The following is an 18,045-nucleotide window of genomic DNA, read 5'->3' as shown; positions in this document are numbered from 1 at the left end:
TTGACCGATATGTATTTTGGGTATTCCTCAAAGCAATTTCAACAACAAAGCTCGTTTCTTCAGACCTCGCCTGCCTCAATCTTCTGCAGAGCAGCAGGGAACTCGGACCAGTGCCGCATGATGACAACAGCACCAGCGTCAGTCAAAGTCTTCTCCATCTCGGGCTGTTTGTCTTCAGCATAAGGGCCAACATAACCAATGACCTTGATACCAGCCCGAGTACCACTAAGAGTGCCGCTCTTGCTGTCCTCAATAGCGACAGCCTCTTCGGCCTTCTTGCCGAGTTTCTCCAGAGCGTGGAGGTAGATAGCGGGATCAGGCTTGCTGGTGGGCTTCTCGAGACTTGTGGCGGCAGAGAAGACAACATCGCCCTGGAAATACTTGTCCTGACCGACCTTCTCGATGGAGGCACGGACACGGCGGAGGGCAGAGGAAGAAACCACGGACATGGTGTACTTGCCAGAAGCAGCAAGCTTCTCGAGCTGCTCATCAACACCAACACAAGGTCGGAGAGATTCCTTGAGCTTGGCAATTACTGCGTCCTCCTCCTTCCGAACATAGGTCTCCATGTCCTCAGGTGAGATCTCGATGTTGTAGTTCTTCTGGAGGGTGGTGAGCATGCCGCGGAAGTTCTGACCGACAAACTCCTTGATGAGGGTCTCGCCAGTGAAGCGCATCTCGACTTGACGAGCCTCGCAGATCTCGTTAATGAGGCCAGCGCAAGCCTCGAAGGCAAGCTCCTCAGAGAGGACGAGGGTGTTGTCGCAATCGAACAGGAGGGTGTTGATCTGGAAATTGTCAGTATAAGCGCGAATAAGATCGAGATTGCATGAGCAACATACCTCGGGCATTTTGGCGGATTGTGGTAAAGAAAGTTCTAGAGAAGAAGCAAAGACGAGTTCCCAGAGGAATTGGATGTATTAAGAAGAGAAGAAGAGAAGAACCTTGTGGAAATCAGGTGGAGCAAGGAATAGATGGAGGTGAAGGAAGAAAAGACAGTGACGGAGCTACTGTGGGGGAACGGAGGTTTTATGGAGGACGTGCCTTGGTTCAACGGAGCAGGGACATTCGAACTGTAACGGGAACTGCACCTGCCATTGCTACTACGACTGCCCGTAACTGCAATATGCTGTAATTGGAATATGCAGGTGCGACTGTGTGATGCCGGGGGTTGCCAGGGTTGTCTTGCAATGAACTCTACAGGTTGCTTGATATGCATCTGCACCTCATGCGTAAGATTCAACAAGAAACCCCGCGTTGATGAATAGGTAGCCACCTCAAGGGGACTTATTAGCTACAGCAGGGAGGGCTTTCTAAAATCCAATGTCTTTTTAACTTGTGTACTAAATCGAACAGCTAGAAGAGCTATTTGTGCGGATAAAATACTCCTCTGTATGCTCGCAGAACCAAAGAAAAGAAACGGCTTGCGCTTCAAAGAATTTTCGATCGTCAACACGTGGAAGTCAGACAAAACAAACCCCTCGCAAGTCAACCCAACATCAACATCAAATCGAATCAAATGCCCCTCCCCCTCCATTCAGCCAAGGTAAGGTCCGACTAAGAACCGCCCAGTGTCGTCATCAAAGCACTATGAATCCCTGTTAGAATATGACACTAAAAAGAGGGACCCGTTTTCTTCCAGTCAACCGGCCCGCATCAGCGCCTTTTGCTCTTTGAGCCTCTGACAATCATGGATTATGCTCAGTATGCACTAGACCGACCTACAGTGATGACCTCGCATAAGCATATGTAAGTGAGTACAAAGATATGGCGGTTCAGGCTTCGGAGAGTTCGTCCATAGTCCGTCTTCTATCAGCATGCATGGTCCATGTAAACATTGTCACTCTTCAACGGCGGTGGACCTCCAATAAACGCCCTCGTCATCTACCAGTTGCGGGATTTGTAACATACCGTATTAAGCGATACAAAGAGTATTTACCCTCCCAAATCGCGATCGTACCAGATGAGTTGTTTTTCCCTCATGCGGATAGTTCCTCGGGCATCCAGCACATCACTCTCTTTCGATCTTGAATCTGTCGTACTATTAGAGACAGCTACTATAGTATATATGACATCGTTTCCACCAAGACACCAATTAGAACAGCCGTCAAATGGATATCAAAAAGCCGTATGCTGGTCAACTTCCTATCATTCTCATGTCGCTTGTGTACTCTGGGCAACCAGGCCTGACCTTCCACGCTAAGGCTTGTGCAGTCAAACTTCCACTCTTTTTCATTATTCATTAGAACCCCAAACGCCAAAACACCATTTGAATTGAATGTAGTGCAAATCTTCCTAACCGAATCCCGATGCTGCTGAGGTTGGAAATTTCCCCAAGCGAACGTCTAGTATCCGGTAAGAGTTGCAGATAGGTTCGGCGACGGCGCCTCTTTACAGAATCTCCCTGAGCTTCTGCTTCTGATCGGCAGTCAAACTTGCTGGGAAGTTGATCTTGTACTTGATGACGAAGTCGCCGCGCTGGCCAGGCTTTTTAGAGATGGGCATACCCAGGCCAGGATAACGTTCCTCGCTGTTGGGCTGAGTTGGGCCACCCTTCTCGAGGTTGAGCTGTCGACCGTCGATCGTTGTCACGGTCCTTCGCCAGCCGGTTAAGGCCTCCTTGAGATCAAGGGTTACCACATGGACAAGGTCGTTATCCTCGCGCTTGTAGAGAGGATGTTCCTTCTGTAGGTTTGTTAGTCATTGTTTCGTAGAAAGAATTATGACACGGTCTGCTTACCTCTTCGACAATAAAGTGAAGATCTTGACGGCCTCCCTCTACTTGATCGCCGACTCCGTTGAACTTGATCTTGGAACCCTTCTTCAGGCCCGGCTTGATAGGTACTTCAAGGATCTGGTCGGTCTGGACTCTCTTTCCGGTCTCATCGTAAGTCTTACGCTTAATCTTCATCTTCTTGGTCACACCGTTGAAGAGTTCTTCAAGCGTTAGAGGCAGGGGCCGCTCGACTGTGGTAACTTCAGGAGTAGCTTCTCTAGGTCGAGGCTCGAAGCCTGAGCGTGTGCGTGAACTGCGGCTTCGAGGACCAGCACCGCCAAATCCGCCAAACATGCCAGCGATATCGTCTTCGTCGCCGCCGTGCATACCACCAGCAGATCCGTTACGCATGAATTCGGCAAAGATATCTTCGGGGTTGCTGAAGCCGAAGCCGCCAGCACCGCTGCCGGTATTGAAGTGGAAGGTTCGGGTGCCGCCTCCACCGGGCATACCGCCTTGGAAGTTGAAGCCTTCAAACCCGCCAGGCATGCCTCCAGCGGCGAAGGGGTTTCCACCGGCGCCACCTTCGGGTTGCGCGGTACCGCCACGGAGTAGGAATTCGAGGCCGTACTGATCATAAATCTTTCGTTTCTCGGGATCGGAAAGAATTTCGTATGCTTGTGAGCATTCTTTGAACTTTTCAGCCGCATCAGGGCTATCCTTGTTCTTGTCTGGGTGCCATTTCAAGGCTGCTTTCCTGTAGGTGGTGTGGTTAGCGGTGTTGACCAGATCATGATGCTAGACGGAATGCGCAGTGGTTCCTAATTCAGCGAAGAGAATCTCTTTCGTCAATTCGCTGAATACGAACCATGGTTTACTTGTGCATTTGCAAAAGCAAGAACCTGGTGAGAGAACGGTATTGTGTATTGCGCTGCCGCAGCTCCGTGTAGAGATTGTGTACTTACTTGTATCCCTTCTTGATCTCGTCCTGGGTTGCCTCAGGCTTGACGTTGAGGGTGTCGTAGAGCTTCGTCTCCTTGACCATGATCGCGCCCGCTAGAAGTTGTGTTTTTCAAGATTATTTAGGTGCGCGATGTAGCTAAACTTTGGCGAGCCAAATGGGTTCGATCGATCGAGAAAATAACAAGAAGAAATGGGTGGCAATATCAAGAATTGCTTATTGCTGATTGTTTGTTGAAACAGTGAAAAACAAACACCAAAAGTGCGCTTCAGTATGATGAGAAGAGGTTTTCGTTCTAGGTTGAATGAGGTGATATGATGTGAGGTTAAAGAGAGGGGATGGTTTAGTGCAAGAGTGAGTTCACAAAAGATGAGTGGGAATCCGCAGGTGAGGATTAAAAGATCAGTCCAGTGACGCTTCAGAGTCAAGGACGAGAAAGCACTACGCCATGCTACCGTGACAATCTCCAGAAGCCACTGCTGGGAAATACTGGGGCATGGGACCTTGTGGAAGCTTCTAAAGTGTAGGGGTAAAAGACACCGCAATGTGAAAGGAACTTGATATGGAATAGAGGCTGGCTGACCTCCAGTCTACCAGGTGGGGGTGACGTCGAGTGGATCGACGATATCTCTCGAACAATAACGAGAAGTACCTATACATCTGCTGCTATCATCTATTCTTTGTTCGACTGTATTGTGTACCTAGGAAGTATGCTACTGGGAATGCTCTCTTTGCAAAGTTCTCTAAAGTCAATTCCACAAACTACCTACACTAACTACACCATCAAGGGTCATGCTCTCTCGTCCTCGTGTCGGGCTCAATCTGTCGATACCTGACAACTTGACAGGGATAATTGACCTATGACGATACTTAGCCGTGGTGGAGACGACGCCCCAGACGCCAGAAATCCAGTTCGAGAGCCCCAACTTGGAGCTTAAGATGGTTGCTGGAAGCTTGAGCGGATCTATGATGAAGCCTGGTTATGGGGTTGCATGAATGATTTGTATGGGTGTACCCATGCTATGATGTTTTTGCCATCTTTGTGCTCTGTGAGACATTGCACAGATCTGTCGTGAATCGAGGTTTGTTACTGTGACTGGATTCCGTTCCCTGTTGTAAGCTGCAGCTATTCCCGACAACCCTGGTCCGTGGTCGAAGCTTCTAGAACCTTCTAACCTCTGAGCTTAACACACTTGGATGAGATGCTCTAATGGTTCCGATATGAGTTGACAGCTTCTTTGGCTAAATTTCCTTTTACAGTTATCTAAAAGAAAAAAAAAAAATTGTTATTTGCGTGTTAAGGTCTCCTATGTAGCACGCACCATGCCTCTAAGGGGACCTCGAACATCTAGATCTTATGTCACATAGGTAGTATGGTTTGCATGCTATACGGGAGACTCTGGGGTAACTCGAGGGGAAGGATTCAGCAGCTCAATTGCACAGTCACTTTAAATATTAGTGGTTCCATATGCGAGTAGCTGCTTTAGAATCTATACTTGAAGCTTGATTAGGTAGGTACCTAATAGAATGTTCAACGGTGATTGTTTGATGGAGTTGGACATGACATATTTGTTGTGGAGCTATTGTCAAAGCAATCATACATTTAACAAATCAAAAATGGCTAATACCGCTGGGTTTATTTCTTTCTATATACCTTAGCTAGAGAAATAAAAGTACATCGTTCTAATGTATCTACCTCAAGTCTCTCACTTAAGGTCGATTCCCTCGAATTGCCTGCTAAAGTTGGAGGCTGGCACGTGTAAGTCCACGCCAAGAAATTCTTTATCTTATCTCTCCCACAGTACGTACCCCTCCACTGCAGCGCAACTGTACACTGCGGAAGCTCATCGCTTAGATCGTCATTTATTCAATACAACAAACAGTCGACAAGCGTGTTTCGTCAAAAACATAGTCATCACTATCAGCATCAGCCTAGAGGAAACTGCTTAGACTATTGTTTGCATCATCCTATCTTTAGTGGGCAACACCTATCGAATTAAGCTCTTTGGTACCCCCTCATGGTGGGAGGAGTGTCCGATCGACAGACTGAGCTTGCTGGAACCCATAGAAGACGATTGAATTTTCAGCCCCAGCCATGGAGACTTCACAGCAGGACTCGATAGATCGTGTGGTCGAATTCACGGGTCTCGATCCTATGGGCGATCGTGAGCTGATTATTCAAGCTCTGAAGGTTGGCACTGGGCAGACCCCTCAAAGTGAGCTTTGCGACTGACATATATCTACTTGACAGCAAAGTGACTGGAAACCCGAGAACGTTGTCAGCCAATTCTACGAAAACGAACAAAGCGTACGAATATGTTCCAGGCCCATTCCAGCAAATGTTGATCGTATCACAGTTTCGAGCAAAATATAAACAGCTTTGGGACGATTCTATGTTCACTGCAGATCGAGACGGTAACGACAATACGACTGGTATCTGTCAGTAAAATGTCACGCTTCCCTCCGAACGTCAACTGACCCCATAGCCTTCCATGTCGAGTCTTCCGATCACAACGTCATTCAAGGCGTAACTCCCCCTTCAGAGTCACACGCGTATGGCGCTCCTTCGAGACCTCCTTCACGATCAAACAATCGATCTCCCTTGGGTACGATGGTGGACTGGACTGCGGCACATGTGCCCGGTAACTCTCTTGGTCACCCCCATGAATATGCGCTAACCAGGATACACACAGGCGTCCCAGAGAGCCAAGCCCAAGAGGATGATGACATGCAACGAGCTATTCGTGAGTCAGCGCAAGAAGCTGGACTACCGGTGTCACATCACGAGTCCGGTATTATAGGAACGTCGGAGCCACAGCCTCCCCATTTTGGTCCTGCAAACCGCGAAACATATGTGGCGGCCGATTGGGCTATTGTCCCATCTGATCCTATGAAGGAGAGCTCCGTAAATGAATTTACACCGTCAAAACGAAAGAGAACTCCAGGCGCGCCCGCAATGTTAGTAATCAGCAGTGTGCAAGGTGGTGAACACCGCCTCGGCGGGCTCCTCACAATTCTGCACGAAATTCCTCTTGCACGGAACATACTCCTCGGCATTGGATCGCCTGCTACCACATACGGCTGTAATAATGACTGGTGGCGAGGACAAATCATTCTATCACCGGAGGTTTTGGCAAAAATGGCTGAAGAAGGCAGCTCAGACCCTAACGTGCACAAGAGCGGCAGTGCATTTGAGGACGAAGTGCACCGATTGATGGCATTTCTTGACTCTACCGAGCGTGGTTATGGCTCGATATCTGTTCTGGCAGATATTTTGGGGGAATTCGACACGCAGGGCATGGAGAAACAATTCTATGAGATGCTCGGCAAAAGATACCCTGATATTGCTCAGCCAATGATGCAAGTTGCTGGAGTGTCGCTATTCTACGGGGATGATGAAGAAGAAGTCGCAAGCTTTGGTCTTCTCGAGATAGAGCACTTCCAACATGAGTACAACTACATCAAAACTCTGTACGAGGCACTTGACCACGTCATGTGGAGTGATACTGTGGGTTTGGATAAAATACACGATGGATCGAAGATGGCATTTTTCAAGAAGATGGGCGATATTCTGGTATTAGACACCACTGGTGATGGGCCAAGCGATTCGTTCGAGATTCCCCTGGAATTCTACCCGGAAAGGTACCTCACGAGCCGGAAAGACGAGGCACGTCGGATTCAGCATGGGTGGTGCCAAACAAAGGAACAAATGAAACGTATTCAAGACGAGAAAGAACAGCTTTTTAGCTTAGCGGGCACTTGGGGGGACGCATCTGATGATAAGGGTGCAGTTTTGAAAAAAGCGATCGATCAGTGGGAGGGATACAGGAGTTACCTGGAAAGCTACCTCCGATTCAAGACTTTGGAGAAGTCGGGATTCGATACTGATAAGTACCCTGACTACCGCATTGCTCCTCCAGATGTGGACGACAACGTGTATCTGGAATCTCAGAAGGTCACAGATGTGATGGACTATTCTGAGAGTTTACTTGCGGATCTTGAGACAAAGATGAAAGGTAAGTCTTGGCCTCGAAAGGCTTCCGTCCCTGTGGCTAAAATGACCCTAGGCCTCGACGTAGAACTCGAACAGATCACAGCCAAACAGCGAGCGTTGGGGAGACTCCTTACAGTACCGGATAAGCCAAGTCGTCCGAAACCCATGTCCTGCAAAAGGTATCTCCTACGCGGATTAGTTGCATCACCCACCGTCTTGTATGTCTGCCAACGGAAGGAAGCAGATCTAATAGACCTTGATGATGAGGAGACCAAACCAAGAGATCAATGGTGGAGACTGGCTTATACCCCTTATGGAGAAGTGCCCGTTAGAGCGGAGGTAAGAGAACTTGAGATTGATTGAAGCAGGGGAAATTATTCTTACTAACACGATTGCAGAAAACGACTATCGATATAGTATTGGTCGATATCTGGAACGATACCAAGAAACCACTGCTGGTATACGCAACGGAAGACGCCCTTGAAACTCCCAAAGACCATCTATCATCCCAACTGGAACGATTTATCAAGGTGGAAAATAAAGCTTTCCGTCAAGAGTTATCCAAGGAAGAATCCACAGCCAACGAGTCCAAGCAGATGGGTAACTTTGAGTCCAGCTCGTCTCTTTCACCTCATTCGTCCTTCTCGCCTTCTAAGAGAAAGCATCGGTCTGATAGCGGTGGTTCGATGGACAGTAATCGCGCCTCGATCGGCAGTGACGATGATAGAAACCGATTTGACAACCCCTTCCTCCCTGATGACGACGAAAGAGGCGTCACTGAAATGGCGGATTACGTCCATAGCTTCACTGCCATGGAAGGCCACATCCCAGATTCACTTATAAGCCGTACTCAAGATTCAACAGCTCCAACAGAACCGACATCAGCTACCATGACACCGAGCACAGTAACGGCTGACTACTTAGACACCAACACTGCGTTTGCTGCGGAGGAGCCTCGAAGTCCGGAGATGCAAGAGAAGGCTAGGCCGCCTCCTTTTATGTCATTGTCCAGAAACTCATCAATGCGAGCGGAATCAAACAATTTGATGGACATGGACATCCCAGATGAGAAACCTTAGGTGGTTCTAAGAGATAAGAGTTCACGAATGCCGACGTTTGCTTGTAAGGGGTAACATTCTTCTTTTTTGGTTCTCAGGCGAAGACAGCGCGCCATTATGGAGGGTTCCCTGGTTTACATAGCATGGTTATTAGAATAGCATTTGAGCGCATGGAGTTTTGGGTCTTGCTCATGTAGCCTAGTCAGGAGAAGGTAGAACATGACATTTTGCTTGATAGTTCAAGCTTATGACATCTCAACGAGACATATCAAACTAACACACTGAAAAATCCCAATTAACTTCAGCTTTGAGAAGACAGTATGCTCATAGCCTCAACAAAGATAAGTCTCCCAGTTAGAAACGGAACATGCCGTCGAGCGGGTTCTTTATCAATCAATATCAACACTAGAGATGTCTTGTACGAGTGTCCGCTTTCTCTTCAACTAAGTAGGACAAGATAGGGAATACGATCGTCAGATGTTCCTCACTATGACACCAAGCGAAACTTTGTAAGTTGTATATTCTGTCTATAGAAAGCACGCCTGATAAACACACCCTTGCTCCATGTAAACAACACGCATAACACAGAGACCACCAGTCTTCCTGCATTCCCTCAATGTCCGTATCGCTCGATGCTTGCAATGCTCGTCCCATTCCGAGTAATGCGCATCTTGAACGCCTTAAAAATGAAACAAAATAATTTCGCTATGTCGATAGTACTGTAGATGAAAGAGGATGCCGCGAAATGGTGTAGAAGGCAGAGGCTTGAAAAGTAGCCAAGCCATGACTCGTCCTGGCCACGCTGAGAGATGCATGGCTTTCTGGGGAAGTCTACTTCTGGTCTCTAACATCATCGTCATCCTCGTCGTCATCATCAAAGTCTTCCATGTCCTCGTCACTATCACTGCCGCCAAAGTCTTCCTCTTCGTCGGTCATATTCCAGAAATCGGCATCGTCATCAATTGGCTTTTGTGGTGCAGGTGCGAGTTCGGAGGGAGTGGGCATCCGTGACCCTGGCGGGATATCCTTCTGGGACTTATCGACGATGTCTTTTGCTCGCTTGTTATACTCGGTCTTGTTATCGCGATAGAGGACGCTAGCATCGACATTTGCGGGTGAGTTGATTTCGGGATCGTCGAGGAGGAGCAGAACGGATCGCAGGACCGATTCGACGCCGTGGAGGACATTCCAACGCTCGCTGGCCAGCTCGCCTGACTGCTCGTCTTCGCCCGGCTTGTGGAGGATGGAAATGCAGAGGTTGCCGTCAGTGTAGACGTTGGGGTGACAGATGTGCTTGGTGAGAAATTTGAAGCTGGGCGGCTGGTAAGGATAATCGTTGGGAAACTTCATCTCTGCCTTGAGATAGGCTCCGTGCCAGACACTGTCGGGGTTAACAACCCAGAGGCCGATCTTCCAGACCAGAAGGTTTGAGTCGTCGGTCTTGAATTGAAGACGATCATGTTAGACGATGTTTGCTCCATGGTACCAAGCGACATACCTCGATGTTGATCCATTTCTCCTTCTGAAGGGGTTGCAGCTCCTGCATAAGTCTCTTTTGTGCCATGATGACTGACTATCGATAACTAAGATAATTAGGTGCGAGTGCACTACTCCGCCCGTCCAACGACAAGAATCCTCCAGGCGAGCGTGTGTTTGAAAAGACCGAAAGTCGAAGAGTATGTGAGGTAAGTTGGTTGTTGCGAGTTTAAGGATTGAAGAGTTGGGCTGGGCTTAATAAGTCAGGCCAGCGCCAGCGCCAGCGGCAAAAGGGAGGCTGCCTGTGCTGTGCTGGTGCTGCGTTGGACGGAAAGGGCGGTCGAGGAGGGGCGGCTTCGGCGATTGGACGTGCAAAAGTTGAGCAAGGTGGTGTTTGGATTTAGAAGAAGCCGCAGCCGCTTCGCTTCCCTTCGCGTTGCTTTGCTTTGCTTTGCTGGCAAGTTTTGTTTGGGTGTTGCCCTTTTTTGTGTTGACAACTGGGGAGGCAGTGTATGCTTGTTTGCTGTTTATTGAAGGGTTGTTGGCTTATCGCTTGACAATAAGGTAACCTTGATAGCCAACGTGTTTGAGGTTGGAACGCCCAGTAAAGACGAATGCGGAAAAGAAGTCAAAAGAAGAATACCCAAGTAAAAAAAGAGGGATGGCCTTTTTGTACCTAGTGTTTTTCTTCTATTCTTATTCAAAAAGCAACATAGATTGAGGTAAAAGGCAGAAAGGTAAAAAGAAAAAGAAGAGGGAAAAAGCTTAGTAAATAATTGATTGCCTTACTTTGGGCATTCAATGAAGAAGTACTTACCTTACATAAAGAGTAGAGAGTCATTCACTTCGGCCTTGCCGCCGCCATCCGGGGACCGGAGCATGAAATCCACTCTGGGCCGGCCGGTGACCACTTGCACCTGCCACCTGGTTCTGGTTCTGGTTCTGATCAGATCTGACTCCAGTCTCCTGGCTCCTGCCCTGGTTTGCCCCTCGTCTCGTGCCTATCCTGCCCTTTCCCTTTCGGCGGGAAAGACTGACGTCGGTCCCACACCTCCCTGAGGCTGGCCCCACCTCAAGATCACGCCTAGGTACGTATCCATTCCCGTCCGCCCCGGGCAGCCCTGCCCATATGCATTCCCGTCCTTTATAGGTAGCCATTTATTTAAATGATGGTACTGAAAAGTGAATGAGATAGGATTGGAGAAACAGGTGATCAATCTGCCATGGCTGCGGAATTGGAACACCCCCTTTTCATCTCTTTGTCTTGATTATGATTGTACCTGATCGACAAAATCTCCAGCCGCTGCTCTAGGGTACTGTCTACTGTATATGCGTCTTTGGGTTGATTCAGTGTTAGCATTTTGACTTTGTCCCTTATTGCAGTGTGTATCATCAGCGTTTCAAGTACGATTCATGTCAAAACAATATGCAGGATTGAGGAGGGCCAACTGTGTTCCTTATTTTTCCTCTATTAAACTAACTACCATATGGTACAAGAATTACAAGGATGTTCCTCAAGTCTCTTATCTAAACTGTGTAAATATCATCAAAGAGTTTCTCAACTCTACTGAATTTAACGCATGTAGCCAGGCTTTTGAATGAATTTTGTAAATTTATTATTCTCTTTAGAAGGTTTAAAGAGTTTCTTAAATTTTAGCTGAATTAAGAGCATACAGTCAGGCTTTAGTATAAACTTTATAAAATCATCATAATCTTTGAAATTTTTGCAGATATTATCAGATTTTAGGATATCAGAACCCTAAGTTTAGGCCCCAAGATCGTAATACACGCAGTTACCTGACCGAAAATTGTACAGGAATGCGTGTCGTGAACCGTCGCCCTTCTTCTGATATTTAAATCTCAGGTTATCCAGCTCGTCATGGATTTCACGAATGTACTTCCTTTCCGTATTCGTCACCGATTGTTCGACTTGTCGCCACCCCTCAACCTCTGAGAGGCAGGTCCCGCGGATTAGGTCCATGACCTGATCCGTTGTCTCGATGGCCAAGATAGGGCCTTCAAGGAAAGACTTCACCAAGCTGCTCGCAGTGCTTTGAGCTTGTTCCACAACCGTTCTACGGTTGAACTTCTTGCTCCGTGTTTGTGCCACCAGCACACGAACCTCTTGCTCTTCCTTCTCACCCGAGCCCGAGCCATTAGTAGTATCTGCAGAGCTGTTGCCGCGAAGTTTCACCACTGTTTTTGAATCGCGTTCCCGAATCTCATTACGAAGCCAAGAAAGCAATTGTGTTGTTGGTATATCTGCATCAGGCACATCCTTTCGTCCCAAGCTTTTGATCTTGAGCATTGCATCCTGTTTGATGATGATGAGCCAAGAATATTCTTCTTCTCGGTGTTTCGACAACAAGTCTTCGGGGGATCTGGCATCCTTGGCCAGCTCGGCGCTGATGCTGTGTGCCCAGAGCGTTTGAAGTATTTCGGTACCTAAAGACCTCGACACAGCAGCGCTGAAGCTAGCTACCAAGCAATCACACTGTAGCATATATCAGCAAGTGTTCACATATGGTTATGTGGATGACTTACTCGTCGAGAGTTGAAGATTCCGCTTGACTCGTCCTCGGATTTCTTCAAGAACGATCGCCCTCCGGCTTTGGGAATCTTTGCCAATCGCTCCCACGCCAAACTGAATCCAACTGCATGTTTTTCTCGAACTTGGCCACCAGCCCTGGGTCGGAATTCTCTGATAAGTTGATCATACCTACCGCCAGCAGCAAAAACATCCTTGACCTTTTTATCGTAGATGCATGAAAAGATGATGCCGCCTGTGTAGAATGCTTCCTTCAAGCTGTTCAAAGGGTTGATATAAATCTTTGTTCCTACGCCCAGGCGTTTGCAATACTCAATGACTTCCTTGAGATGCGCAATTGTCGGAGAAGCTCGCTGGTACATATTGCTGCCCTCAAAAAGGATTTTCAATTTGGAGAATGTCTTGTTCGGAGTGTCTAGTGGTTTGCTATTAGCTCTGAAGCTTCATATGTGTCCCTTACCTCACTTACCTCTGAAGTCGAATTTCTGCAATTCGTCCACGCTTATAGCCGAAACACCTACAGTTGGTGACCGCAGCTCGACTCTAATTTTCTGCCAGTTAAAATTGTGGATGTTAAGCTTACTCAATACGTCTGCCGCTGCACGTCGACTTGCAGGGCTTATCCCACAATACTCGAAGATAAGCTGTAAAAGATCTGAATGTCCCAGATGAAAACACATAGGAGTTGTGGACAAGGAAGGAAATGCATGGACAATCTCATCCATCACCTTGAGAACCTCTGCTTCGTTCAAAGCAAAGTCCAGGGCGTCAGTGGTGACAATGTCGAAATCAGCTTCTCCAAACATCAGTGGATGGCCTCCATCGTTCTTGTCCCGGAAAACGTTCCCAAAGGTAAAAGATCGTTCAACTACTGGATCAAAATACGCCATGGTCCTCGCATTGCCCAGTGTGAGATCATAGGGCAGCTGCACCACTTTGCCTCTCGTGGTCAAAAGCTGGACAGCATTATCTCCATAATGTGACGTCCGTGGGTATATGCTGCTTCGAGGAGGTTCTAGAGCGCCATGGCTACGGAAAATCGAAACAAGCTTCTGTTTAACCAGTATTTGGTTGAGAAGCTCCTGTGAACTCAATGACCTCGCAGACATATCCCAAGCGTAACCCTCAATAGGGTCCATCCGCTTCGAAAATAGCCACGAAAGCGTCTTGTGGTAGTATGGCGAGCTTGGATTTGCCAGTATAGCAAGAGTCTGTCTACCCCTGACGCTCTCGATCTGAATAGGTAGCTCTTCATTGTTGAGAAGGTCAGTACTTGAAGGCCTATCCTTGGGGTTGTGGTTGACAAGAGACAATATGATTTCCGCCTGAGCTTTGTCCGTGGGCTTAAAGTCCGATGGTAACACTGGTGTCGGCCGCCTAAGCTTACCAAGGACATCGGCCTTTTGCATACCTATCATAGGTAGATAACACATCTCGAAGAAAATGATGCCTAGCGAATACATCTGATTTCGTTAGCTTACGACAGAAACGTCCGAATTCAATCCACCCATCCACTTACATCGACCTTGGTGCTATATATGCCGTTGACCGTGGACCTGACTTCAGGTGCGGAGTAATATGCAGTACCGATGCTCCTCGTCATATCGTCTGTCTCCAGAGTGTTTCCGTTTGGCTTTTCCAGTGAGAATTGTCCGCTGGTGGCGAGTCCAAAATCGCCAATCTTCACATTGTCAATGCCATCAGAGTCGCTAGTAATGAAAATATTTTCCGGCTTCAAATCACGGTGGACGATGCTAAGCCCATGGATATGAGCCAAACCTTCTAGAATCTGAGAAAACAGTCGCCAAATTTCTGAAGTATTCTTGTAGAGATTCCTTGCAATCAGATCTCGAAGGGTCTGGCAATCGTGAGCAACTACGTATAGGAGATGTTACCAGACTGTGTTACTTACTCGTTTCTCACAATACTCCATCGATATGTACAGCATGGTTCTGTATGAACGCTGATATCGAGCTCGTCGCTGGAACATGGCGTTTCTCTCTTTATCTGGCGAAGAAACTCTGTGAATAGACATCTCATCCTCTGTATCGTCATCATCCTCTGACTCGTCTTCATCAGAGTCTTCTTCAGAATCTTCAGAGTCTTCAAATCCATAGTCGACATTGGCATTGGATGAGATGAAATCAAGCCCGCCTGTACTGGCAGCAAATTCAATTTCGATCCCGGCAGACCCAGTTCCTTGAGTGTTCTCTTCGGTAAAGTATCCAGTTGATGTGTCGTCCTCAGTTTCGGCTTGATCAGGAGCTTCTTCAACCCATGCGGTATTGTATCGGACAACCGCAGGATGGTTAAGCTGAGACAAAAGCCTTACTTCCTTTAGAATTTCTGTTAGGTTAGCTTGGGAACGTGGTTTTATTTTCTTGATGGCGTAAATTTGGCCGTCCAACTTCATCCTCGCCTTTACCACCTCTCCGAAGCCGCCCTTTCCTAGCCTGGCTTCCTCAATGAAGTCTTCTGTGTACCGCGATAGCGCGGGACCTCGATGAGTAGTAAACTCATGTCGAGGCCTTGCCGGAAAGTTTTGTGTGGATACCGGAGAACTTGTTGACGGAAATGTAGGAGAATCTTGGAAAAGAACCGGGGCATCAGTGGCTAAAAACTCGCTGGATCCAAGCTCAAAAGCTCGAGGCCGTTTTTGCTTATCTTCCTTGAAGAACCTGTTGACTAACTCATGCAGCGAATGGGACAACGTGACTGATTCCATAAGATTCTTGGGTGACGAGTATGTTCGTAGCACGTCAAGACCAAAGATCATCTGAATGAACACAACACCAAAATCCCAAATATCAGTCTTGAATGTATACGAGGGCTTGGATGCACCAGCAATCTCAGGGGGCAGCCAGTAGGCAGACTTGGCAGTGTTCAATCCTGGAAGACCGGGTTTGTTCGAAGTGATAGAGTAAATTTCTCTCTGGTACCAGGCATCAGAGATCTTGGGGACTATCTGCCCATTCGGCTCTCGGAACAAGAGAATGTTTCCTGGGTGAATATCTTGATGTGCAATATTCTTGTTGTGAAGGTAATTGAGCGCATCAAGCAGATCCCGCGTCCAGGAACGCACTCTGCCAATATCCACAACCCGTTTCGCAAGCTCCAAGAACTCCTCTAGAGACTGATTCGCCAAGGGAGACAAGATGTTCACAGTGCATATATTCGAGACAGCAGGATCAGCAGAAAGACCGGACTGGACCTTGAAGCCCAAAACTTCAACAAGATGCCGATGATGAACTCGCTTGACAGACTTGAGATCCTGAAGACGAGAGTCGAGACTTTGTAGCTGAAGCTTGAACTCTTTCGCGTCCTTATTTGTGGTGCGGATAATAGTCTGCTTCAGTGCCAAAGGCAGGCTACCTTGCCCATTGACCAGCACAGGTCGGACGTCGTAAACGGTGGATACAGGCCCCTGCCTGAGGTGGCGTTTGCCTGTAACAGCCTTGAAGACGAGGGCATTTCCTGACTGATCCGTAGCGTTACATAATTGCTCGAACTCGATGATTTCTTCTGTCTCTGAGCTTGTTGAAGATTGCTGGGGCATATTGCCGCTGTTGCGACGCTTTGACTCTTTGGCTTTCTGTTTCCGTCGTTCAACCTGCTGTTGGAGCATCTCGGCCATGATACGATCTTCTTCTTGCGTCGCTTTTTCTTTCTTTCGATCTTCTTCTTGTTTCTTCTCTTCTGCTAACTTCGCCATGGAAGCTTCATGCCGCTCTCGTTCTTCTTCGAGAGAAGGGAGGTGCTTCCCGTTTGCCTTCGCCTGCGCAGCATCCTCGAGGATATCCCGTACCCCTTCGACGATTTGATCGATCATTTCTTGTGCGTCCTGTGCAAATAGCTTTGGCTTCGTTTCTAGGTACTTCTGGATCTTGAATGTCGTGACGTCCTTGAGATCGTAGTTCTTCAACGTGATAAGAGGAGGTGACTTTGGGTAAGTTGCAGTCATGACAAAACCTAGCGTACAAGCAAAGTCTTCATCCGATGATGCTTTTATCCGGATATCAAAATGCGGTTCTGACTTCTATATATAGGTCGTGAGCTTCATTGTTGACCAAGATGATGGATCTCGATTAGGGTTCTTCAAAGGTACCTTCCAGGCGCTCTGAGTCTCGGTATGCATGACGAAGTCGTCGCCGTAAATAGCCTCAAGGGCTAGTAGTTCGTTCTGTTGTAGCTCTCCATATTCGATTTTGTTGTTGACCTCCGGGCTCGCAACAGCAGGTAGCAAGCCCGGGAAACTTGACTCATTCTTGTTGTTCTTTAGACCCGAGGGTGTGTTCCAAACCCCAGATTGCTTCCCCGCCATGTCTGCAGAAAGAGGAAGTCACAGCAAAAGCTGCGACTTCTACAGGGAAGAGGCCATGACGGCGATACTGAAATGATAAATGATGTTGTATTGAGGATTTTATAAGGACATCCAAGGTATGGATGAAAGATAAGGAGGAGAGGAAGGCAAAATCCCCTTCTGACGTTGGGACAGCGGGGTAGCTAACATAGTAGGTAGGTAGGTAGGGGCCACTCTTTTCCTCACACCCCCCTAAAAATCATCTCAACCTGGAGATGCTTAAATCCGGGTATCCTAAGGTTCTGACCATCTTATCAAAATATCATCATAAGCTTAGACCTACTACTCTAAGGCTTAGGTCTAAGATTAGACAACATTTAGATGAAATAGTCATCGAAAAAAAAGGAATTATATATCCCCTAAAACCCCCTCGTCTTAAGTTTCCGATACCTGGCATCCATCCAGGCTGCCAACTCAATTGGCGACACACCCATTCACAAAGGCGGTGTCGTTTCATCGAATTACAGGCGGCCACAGGGCTGATGAGGGGTCCGCTGCGGCTCTTCCGGTGGCGGCCACCTCAGCTTAATTGCTTGAGTGCTCAACTGGAGCTACCGCCTGGGCTATTTGACGTCCTTACACAGGTAGGAAAGAAAACTCAGAACGTTGATCCAAAAGACAAAAAGACTTGGGTAAATTAGCACAAGTTTAGGATGCCTTTAGCTGATTCTATTTTGACATCTTCTATTAAAGTTAGATATTTTCTTGCTCCCTCTGAGGCTACAGTACAGCTCGTGCAATAGACTGATTAGATGTACCTTCAACCTTGGATTGCCTGGAAGAAAATAGGGAACAGTGGACTCTTCGTATGAGGACAACTTACTCCCAAATTCAAGTCTAATAAGAATCGTCTTAGGAATGCTCGCCATGTTTATGGTAATATGGTTCTAAGTTATGATAGCTTGTAGTGTATCTGCAGAGAGACTGATATC

General features: G+C 47.5%; 5 protein-coding genes across 5 annotated transcripts; 1 reads left to right on the top strand and 4 right to left on the bottom strand.

Annotated features, from left to right (window-relative positions):
• Positions 1-59: 59 nt before the first annotated feature.
• On the bottom strand, positions 60-851 carry FPRO_06064 (putative HAD superfamily hydrolase; the record flags this gene model as incomplete). Its single annotated transcript, XM_031229065.1, has 2 exons — positions 60-788; positions 843-851. 2 exons carry the CDS (start codon positions 849-851, stop codon positions 60-62), a joined length of 738 nt encoding a protein of 245 aa, XP_031079338.1.
• Positions 852-2,391: 1,540 nt separating this feature from the next.
• FPRO_06065 (related to DNAJ-like protein homolog) lies at positions 2,392-3,761 on the bottom strand (the record flags this gene model as incomplete). Its single annotated transcript, XM_031229064.1, has 3 exons — positions 2,392-2,685; positions 2,741-3,473; positions 3,682-3,761. The coding sequence occupies 3 exons, from the start codon at positions 3,759-3,761 to the stop codon at positions 2,392-2,394; spliced, it is 1,107 nt and encodes a 368-aa protein (XP_031079337.1).
• A 2,011-nt stretch (positions 3,762-5,772) lies between these two features.
• FPRO_06066 (uncharacterized protein) lies at positions 5,773-8,750 on the top strand (the record flags this gene model as incomplete). The annotated part of the gene is made up of 7 exons (XM_031229063.1): positions 5,773-5,868; positions 5,929-5,985; positions 6,035-6,116; positions 6,164-6,319; positions 6,371-7,693; positions 7,745-8,010; positions 8,070-8,750. The coding sequence occupies 7 exons, from the start codon at positions 5,773-5,775 to the stop codon at positions 8,748-8,750; spliced, it is 2,661 nt and encodes an 886-aa protein (XP_031079336.1).
• An 810-nt stretch (positions 8,751-9,560) lies between these two features.
• Positions 9,561-10,293, bottom strand: FPRO_06067 (putative ubiquitin-conjugating enzyme CDC34; the record flags this gene model as incomplete). Its single annotated transcript, XM_031229061.1, has 2 exons — positions 9,561-10,169; positions 10,228-10,293. The coding sequence occupies 2 exons, from the start codon at positions 10,291-10,293 to the stop codon at positions 9,561-9,563; spliced, it is 675 nt and encodes a 224-aa protein (XP_031079335.1).
• Positions 10,294-11,970: 1,677 nt separating this feature from the next.
• FPRO_06068 (putative cpc-3 protein) lies at positions 11,971-17,074 on the bottom strand (the record flags this gene model as incomplete). The annotated part of the gene is made up of 6 exons (XM_031229060.1): positions 11,971-12,699; positions 12,750-13,168; positions 13,223-14,216; positions 14,273-14,611; positions 14,666-16,789; positions 16,859-17,074. The coding sequence occupies 6 exons, from the start codon at positions 17,072-17,074 to the stop codon at positions 11,971-11,973; spliced, it is 4,821 nt and encodes a 1,606-aa protein (XP_031079334.1).
• Between the last annotated feature and the right edge of the window lie 971 nt (positions 17,075-18,045).

Source organism: Fusarium proliferatum (assembly GCF_900067095.1).
Source record: "Fusarium proliferatum ET1 genome assembly, contig: FPRO_scaffold003, whole genome shotgun sequence".
In the NCBI taxonomy this organism is placed as follows: Eukaryota; Fungi; Ascomycota; class Sordariomycetes; order Hypocreales; family Nectriaceae; genus Fusarium; species Fusarium proliferatum.
Note: the sequence above shows the minus strand (reverse complement) of the source record. Positions and strands in the feature narration are given on the sequence as shown.